This window comes from Neodiprion fabricii, chromosome 1 (genome assembly GCF_021155785.1).
Source record: "Neodiprion fabricii isolate iyNeoFabr1 chromosome 1, iyNeoFabr1.1, whole genome shotgun sequence".
Taxonomy (NCBI): Eukaryota; Metazoa; Arthropoda; class Insecta; order Hymenoptera; family Diprionidae; genus Neodiprion; species Neodiprion fabricii.
In genome coordinates, this window is record NC_060239.1 from 24,160,017 (window position 1) to 24,169,163 (window position 9,147).

The 9,147-nt window shown below is 43.5% G+C and overlaps 1 protein-coding gene across 3 annotated transcripts in view; it reads left to right on the forward strand.

Annotated features, from left to right (window-relative positions):
• LOC124177034 (carbohydrate-responsive element-binding protein) overlaps nt 1-8,667 on the forward strand; it is a 98,700-nt gene extending 90,033 nt beyond the window's left edge. For all 3 annotated transcript variants that reach the window (XM_046559088.1, XM_046559096.1, XM_046559080.1), the window contains one exon: nt 7,634-8,667. In XM_046559088.1, coding sequence (XP_046415044.1) covers nt 7,642-8,637 — 996 coding nt within the window. In that variant the 5' untranslated portion in view covers nt 7,634-7,641 and the 3' untranslated portion in view covers nt 8,638-8,667. The remainder of the gene's footprint in view (nt 1-7,633) is intronic.
• Nucleotides 8,668-9,147: the final 480 nt, after the last annotated feature.

Here is a 9,147-nt window from a genome sequence, read left to right on the forward strand (position 1 = left end):
AGTGCAGACGCACCGCCTTGACAAACTGGCCTGTTCCTTGCCGAAGAGTCGCTGGTTATCGGCGCCGTTTAAGATATGCGTCTGTATTCGTGTTTTTCGAACGCGGTACCGCCGTGCATCATCATCATCGTCGTCACCATCACCATCATCATCATCATCATCATCATTATCATATTACGCTACATGTATTTCCTTATCGTAATATTACCAGTTACCAGTTAATTGTACCCTCGTGTCTTTTTTCACTTATGTAATATTCCAATCGTATTCCGTTTAATTCTCGTCACTCTTGTTGTCAAAGGCAACGCGACGATCAGTCAGGTTCATTTGCCTATACATACCTATACCTGTTTCAAATTCCGTAAACGACCCGTTGCGTTGCACTTATGACTGCATAGCTGCGCATTGCGCAAGAGATAAGAGAAAGAGAAAGAGATGTATGGAAAGATAGAGAGAGAGAGAGAGAGGCGGACAAATTTCTGTGGCATTTAAGACCGGCGCATACTTCTTAATTTTGATTTTCATGCTTCCTAGGCTTCTATAATATTTAAGTTGTTCTCTTGTTATTTTATTTTTGGTCCAGCGGCCTGCGGCGCAGCCTATTTCTTTACGCGTTAAAAAAATATCTAGCTATAACCAGCGAGTAGAAATTCTACAGTCACGGTTAATTAAAATCATTCGTTCGATTAATTAGGAAGACACTAGAACCGTAGAGAGGAGGCGGCACGCGGCGGGAAGCCGTTACGTTTACGACGCCGACGCCGACGACGTCGACGTCGAGTTTATAAAGCTGCGGTACCTGCAAGACGACACGTGCTTCTACCACGACGAGTCTTGCATTAATTATTTATTATCATTCTCTCGGGGATGTGAATATTACGCATACTTGTACACACGGTGTCTCAAGTATATTGTATGCATGTATACGTAGATGCACTTGGACGCGGATGATTCGAAAGGATCTCGAGCTGTAGTAGCCAGCATTTACACACGCTTCTTTACACTTTTATACATACATATTTATGTATACTTATTTTTAATTAATTATCCTTTTGAACCTACCCACACAATAATTTCTCCGTATTTATTAACCGCCTCGGTATGTGGGTTGGGTTCACCTCAATTTCACACGCTTTTGCGAACTTTAACCTCGACTATTCAGCGCGCGTGTGGGTGAATAGATAAATTGTCGTATAATTACCATCCTTTATTTTTGCTTTCTTTTTGCCAAAGCCAAATTGGCCTATAGTAGGTATATAATATGATTGAACGGTGAAAAGTAAGAGAAAGAATACGAATTTTATGTTAATAAATTAACTTCTAACGTCTGATATGTAAACGACCTTCTGCAGTTTTTGGAGTTACTTTAAATTGGACTTGCGAAATTTTGTCCTAAAATATTGGCTCGCTTTATACTATCGTTGAATTTTCTATGCCAATCATTATAAACTGTTGAAGTTTCACATCGGTATAACGGATTTACATCACATGTGTAGCCTATAATTTACAGAAGCTGAAAACGTCAATTAAATATACAGAGTTTTAATTCATAGAATTTATGTTCGGATATACATGTATTGCCCTGTCTCGAATACTTCGTTTAAATAAACTGGAAGTTTTCGCATTAGACTCGTGGATTGAACTTTTAAATAGATTTCAGTGAATTATTGGTCGTAACATCTATATAATCGTTATCAAACTTTATAGGTATGTAATAAACATTCTACAGTCCACGATTAAGAATACATGCATTATGCATGCATCCAGTTTGGAACATACGCTATTCGCTACCCGTTAATTTCGTCGTCAAGATTTTGCGAGGAGGATGATTACTCTCCGAAATCGTTCGAAAATGTCTTGAAAAAAAGTTGATCCTGTTTCTTTTCGTTTCTTCCATTTCATTAGAAAAATTTTCGCTTCGTCTCTAGTCCTAGACTTTTGAAAATAGAACGGCCAGCGATTAGCGGGTTTAAGGTGCGCTTCCGCAACCTTCGCTTCACAAAGCTCGCTGTCGGGTCGCGTCGACGTCCCTGCAGATAGCATTATCATCAGTCCTTCCGTTTCCCCCCTTCTCGCCCGCGCGTCGAATTCAGGGTGATAATAAATTTCATCGAATCCACGTCGGTGCGAGCGAACCGAGCGTCGTGCATTCGTCGAACGGAGATCGTGATGAACAGATGCGCGATACGGGGTTTGCGCATCCCGCGATACCGCAACGCGATAACCACTATCGGTGAAAACGGGTGAAAACCATCATCGATGACAAGGTGAGAGGACCGGAAGACCAGGTGTCACCGATGCAGGAAAATCTCGGATATACGGGCTATCGCTGTCCCCGAATGTGTCACGCTGTTCGTCTATTTTATCACCGAAAACTCGGAACACTTTCTATTATATCTTGTGTGTATTTATGTATTATATACACTTTACTTTCGTGTGTGTGTGTGTGCGTAACGCACAAGAGAAGCCAGCTGCTGCTGCCGCAAGCTCCTCAAAAGCACCGTGATAAGCAGCGACGCTCTGTTATCACGGAATGTATAAAACTCAAAAGTCCTTTTGACGCGTGTTATTAAGTTATAAAACTCCGGAACTGCTGTACCGATTTTCATACGGAATAGTTACAACGTGTGGTCACATTTTTACGCTGTGTTTTGTATTGATCAGATTAATAGTTTTTAAGATATATCGATATTTGTAAGGAAGATCGAAAACTTGTGCAAAACCGGACTCTGAACTTTGGGTGAAATTGCAGTCGTATCTCCGCGGATTTACGTCCCTTAATTGAAAATCTCCGATTACGGTTATATATTGCATTATATTTAATCGAGAGAATTTGTATAATTAAGACGTTTTGGTGACGATTATATGTGACTTGGGATTTAATATACGGATTTTAAGGCATTACATATACCGTTTTCGCTTGCATATATTATACATATATTTGAATCCGACGGATTTAATCACCCGCATGTGAAATTATTATTGACTTAAATTCTTGAACGAAATTAAAATTCGTTTCGCATTGCTGATTATTTTTTTAGGAGTTGAAGGTATAACTCGTTACTTTTTAGGCTACAGTTGTTACAGAATTATTATACTCAATACAATATCGGTATATATATAGCTATACATAAAAGTCATAAATTTTTTCAACATATTTGTCAGAACATTGTCGAGAAAAAAAATTGCATCGAAAATCCGCAAAATCAGAGAAATTTTCTTTGACCCAAGTACCGGTTTTAGGAAAATAACGTCTCATCATATTTCACACCACACCGCAGCATAGCTTAAGAAATGAGTTTGAAAAGTTCTTGTAGACTTGCAGCAGGAAAGCCATACACACGCATAATATACTCGATTATAAAAAAGAAAAAATAAATAAACATATAAATAACGTCAATCGAATCGTGTCGGCGGTTGTTTTCTTTTCCGCAAACGGAACCGTCGCGCCGCAAGTAACAAAGTCGATAACCCGACCCGTGGTCAAGAAACGCATCGACGTTAAGTTGATAATGGGAATGGCGCCTGAAGCTAGACGCAACACCGACGCCCTACTCGCACGCATCTTTTACATAAACATATGTACAGAGTATGTGCAGGTTCGGTTAAATGCAGAGCGCAATTCAATGCAAGTGTCCCGTAGTGTGGCGGATATTACGAATATATGGATTCGATTCTTGCAGCTTTAACACGACGCTCACGTACATTTGCTTTCTACACGCGTGCTCTTGTAACGGAGATACCGGAGTTATTTTATATTCTTTTTTTTTTTTTTCATATTATTAATATTTTGCTTTTTCATTTTCTACTTGCATACTTACTATACCTGATCCTGTAACTTCTCAGGTTCACCGACTAAGCGGTACCTTAACGAGATCTGCGGAAAACGTCTTTTTGCACCAACGTGCTATAAACTCGTGGGAGCGACGGGACTTAGCTTAGATACTCATGTTTTGATACGCGAACTTGATTGACGTGAGTTTTATTAACGGAATCTCTTCACGGCGTGCAAAAAAATATCAAAAATCCCAAATTCACGTGTAGAAAGTTTCGTTGTTTATAAATAACTTTCGAACGATCGTCCGTATGATCGTATGATGTGATTTTTATCTAAAGTCTTCGGAGCTTTGTTTTGTCATTTTCTTTTCCTTTCTTTCGTTCGGCGACTTTTTTTTTTTTTGTCGAGACAACTTTTCGTGTGCCCGATACGTACTCAAGCGGTTTAATAAAATTCATGTTAATTCGAACGGTTTCTTTTTTTCAACTATTTTTCTTTTTTAATTTGTTTCTTGCTGTCTGGTCGAGAAGTTATGGCTATTGAAAACACTGGTTCGTTATACATATGTATACATATATATGTATATATACACATATATATATATACATACATATGTATATATTGATACTTTGACAAGCGTTGATGGTCAGAACATTGTGGATTTTGAGGACTATAGTCATACAATGACAGTTTCTTCCTGGAACTCGTAGTTCGGACGAATATTGTAGGTATACCTACTTCTGATCTTTTCCAGATAACGCGATACTCTGGATATAAGTGAAATCTTGTCTCTCTGCATTGTGACGATGTGCATATGACGGAGAATATTCCGTGTGTTATGTGCGATGATATGACGCGAGTCGAAGATATATACGGAGGGCTTGTCGCTAGAACGATAAAATCGTTCTATCCAAGGGTCATTAAGAATTATACTGCATGTTTGCTCGTTTTTAATCTAGCTGATGTAAATGTTGCACGATATTTATCGTTGTACGTGGCAGAGATCGGTGTTCATACGCGTTTAGTGCTACGTCTTTCAGTGCCTTTGGTCAGTGGCTCTTATTCTCTGATCATCGCGCATTGCTTTACGCAGAAAAGTTCCCGATATAGAAGCTCTTGCTGTCTGTATGCTCGTTGGATAATGGGGGTTAAATTATGGGAGGAGTCGTGCTGTTTTCGACAGTAATCATTGGCATTTTTTGCCGACGAAATCCTCCAGAAATAAAAAAAATAATTGCATCACTTGCGGATTGTTCATTTATCCCGTTGCGCACACAGAAAAATGAAACGATTGTAATTTAATCGCGACTTTGAATACGTTTAATTACAGCGAATCGTTCAACGAGGAGAATCCAAGTCAAATGACCGAAGCATTTCGATTAGTCCATAACTTCCTGTTCCATTCAGGGTGGCGCAGGTCGCGATTATCGCACCATCTACGGGGTCGAAGCGTCGGAGTGGCGACGTCGTCGGTCAGATCGACGCCGGCGTCGCGTCGAAGCGGTTTGTGCGTGTCCGCGCTCCTGGAAGTCCAACTCGCTTATAGGCATATCCAGGTAAGGCAATAAGAGAAGCGGAGGCAGCCTGCCGTTGGCGCCAGCACCATGTGGCGGTGGATAGAGACCGTCGCCAATCTGTAATCAAGAAACCTGAACCCCGGGACGTGCTGGCCATATAGGCGGCGCAGCCGTCGTTTGTCCCCCTCGGTTCCGATAAATCGTTGTCTGAGTCGGAGGTATCGACGACACCAGCATCCAGATTAATAGGGATTTTTTTTACCAAATTTTTTTATCGCTCCCCGTGTCCTCTACAGCCCTCTCTCGTTATTAGGCCGCGTTTGGTCCTCTTTAACGGAGAATGAGAAGATTCTCTTCTGGCTAATCGTGATTAAAGTGGAAAAACACGAGTTACGCTAACGCAACTTTTCGCACAGAGATGCAAAGGCGGAAAGTTATCGAGAGGTTGGTATAACCTCACCGTAAATGAGATTCTAATCGGCATTCCTCGCGATATATCGACGTAAAATTTGGAATTACGAATGCCCATTACTAAAATGGTAAATTACATTCTGAAAGGTAACTGCCAGGGGTTGATATCTTTCACATTTCAATTCGGTCGCGGAAAGGAATTATGAGTTACCGCCACCTGGCGGAGAATCTCGAAACAAAAGCGCGCTAGTCGCATTGCCATTGTAAATTAGTGACATCTATTTTTTCTCGTCTTCTTGGCAGGATAACCTTGATTTATACAATCTATGACATTTTGGAAACAGCAGAGAAGCATGTGTTAAAATTTCGTGTGAGCCGGTCAAACAGTTATCGAGATTATCGATGACAAACGAAGAATTTTGCATCTGCCTCTTTACAATAGTTCATTGCAGACAATCGATCTGAATATAGCTACACTTCGTTGTCGCGCGTGCTACAGGAATAATTGTACAAGTCGAAGTTTACACCCTGTGGTCTCTTGTCAGGTATAAAATATACACATCGTGGCGGCGGCAGCGGCGTCGGCTCGGTTCACCGGGATATTATAATCGGAGGCTGCTGGCATTCTGGATGGCGGGATGCTGCGAGCGCCAGATGGTTCGGAACCCGTCCGGATGGATGACGCACTCGCGCCTCGACGTGGAAAACATCTCGTCCAAAGTGATTCCGCCCACGCGAGTACGCCGGCGAAGCCGCCGACGTCGTCGGGAACACACCGCGAGCCGGGAACCGCGCGTGGTACTAAACATAGATGCGTGCCTCCTCACGCGCACGTGTCGCGTATCTCACTCCCTCGATATCGAACAGACCCGCTTGTTTTCTCAGCCGCGGTTTCAGAATTTCACAGGAATTATCCGTGTCTGCGTACGTCTACCGAACTACTACAAACCCAGTCATGGGGTTGAGCCGCCTGGATATAACCGAATTACGTTTCACGAACCGATTTCACTCGTAGCGGTAGCGACAAAATTTTTAACTTTGTTTTACGTTTCTACTTAGACGATTGCGTTTGTAATATTTTACAAAATGGCGGTGTTCAAATTTGATCAAAATTATACCCAGTGTGGAACAGAGTAAAAAATTTTTTTCTAGTCAATTCGGAAATTCAATATCAGATGTTGAATTCTTTTTTACAGTATATGATATATGATATGCGTACCCTGATTATTCTTTTCGAACACGTTTCATCTGATGTATCGTTTGAATTCTTGCTCACTCGATTCTTTTCGTCGATATACGTACATTTACGTAGATATCCGCATTGTCGTAATTTTTTGCTTTTACGTATTCAGACTTATTGTTGGTGTAATGACGAGCTGTGTGAAATCTCAACTTGCCAGACTTGGAACCTTTAACACTTACCCGGGAATGGAATTGTAGCGAAATCGCGTGTGCCAGCAACGATGTACACACGTAATAAAAAAAAGAAATAAGCGTCAAGTCAGCGAGAGTTCCATCTGCAGCATACATATTGCGTTTGCACGCTCGTGTGGACGTGAGATCGTATAAACTCGGTCTTTGACGATAAATGCATCGTACTTGAGGCTCAAACGAGCTGCTGGCTTGCATGATTCATTTATGCACGCTGTGTTTGTGTATGTACACAGTCTGTCTGCCAGATGTCAGAGTTAACGATTTTTCAACACTTTCTATTCGAGGCATTTAATAATGCGGCATGCTAATATTGTATCAGGGTTTGCGCTAAACATACAACGTCGACTGCAGGTCAGCTGCACTTTAATTTCAACTTTAAATACAAATACATTTTTCTCCTTTGAATTTTACAAATTCTGGCGCACAGTCGTCTCCTGCAACCGATTATATCTTACAAAAACCCTGACCGCGGATTTTAATTTCTCTGTTCCAGCTGGCGTGATGTCCGCATCGGAGAGGGACGCTGGTTTCTGCAGCGGAGGTGACGAGGATGACATGTCGGGTCTGCACTCGCCGAGTGCCTCGGAGGACAGCGTCGAGGTCCAGGTGACACCGATATCGCTTAGGAACAAGCGAAAGCTCGCTGAGCCGAGAAAAATCCAGGAACCTTGTACAGCGCCGTTGAAGAAACGGCGTTTCGAGCAGGTCGAGGAGGTCGCCTCGGTCGGCGACGAGGAGTCGAGGCCAGCGACGTGCTCGTCGCCGTCGCCCTTCCGGCCATGGAGCACGACTACGGGGAAAAGCGGGGATCCGAAGCCGCAGACCGTCCCGGAAAGGCCGCCACCGACCGACGAAGAGACGCGGAGAAGGCACGAGGCCCGGTTCCAGGAGGAGGTCCTCCTCAGGCTCCGGGAGGACGACATCCCCTTCGCCTCCTCACCGCCCCTCGGCCACCACCGCAAGCACGAGGTCCTTCAGAGGTTCGAACCACCCCCGCCGCCTCCGGCACCCGCGGTCCTTCCGCACCCTCGGCTGCAGGACGAACCACTGGCGCTTGTCCTGCGCGGTGAGGCGCCACGTGTCCCGTCGCATCCTGGGGTCAGCGGGAGCTTCGAGAGGGTAGGATATCCCCTGGAACACGTTATTCAACACCCTAACGACGGCCAGGCGAGGTCGCAGAGCGGCCAGCAGCGGAACTACAAGAACATGACCCGGGAGCGCAGGATAGAGGCGAACGCCAGAGAGCGGACCAGGGTTCACACCATCAGCGCGGCATTCGACACCCTCAGACGCGCCATTCCCGCATATTCGCATAATCAGAAATTGTCAAAGCTCTCTGTCCTCAGGATCGCCTGCAGCTACATCATGACACTTAGCAAGATCGCGAACACTCCGGAGGGTGATGGCGCCACCAGTCCTGCCCTCGGCGCATGCGTAGATCTTGTTTCGCGCACCATTCAGACGGAGGGAAAATTGAGGAAGAAAAAGGATGAGTAGATTGCGCTGGTCGGGGGGGGGGGGGGGGGGGGGGAGGAATAATGGACGATTTTAACATCGCTGAGTTTCTTTTCTCACGTTTTTTTTTTTTTTTTTTTCAAGTTTTCACTATTTTCGTGCTGCTCGTTATACGTTGTCTGTATACCTGATCTTTCTACTCAATGATGCTCAATGCTGTGCTCGCCAAGATGATTAGGTTGTAAGTTTGATAGGGTATGATAGACGTTAAGACTTGCCAGACACATTTATGACAATAAAGTTGTTAAGGAGTATGGTTACGATACCGATCATTCTGTGTTTGTACATATACTTATGTATGTATTTAGTATTCCGTTTTTCGTGCGTCACAGGTCTCTTGTCGAGATTATATGTATTTGAAAATATGATGCAGGTACATTTACGGTCTCTCGCACAGCTGGCGTGCGACTTGTGTTGACAGGAACTATTGCACTCAGGGTGTTTATATAACGGGAAAAAAATGTAAAAAACAAACGCGTAGCTGCCCTAAAC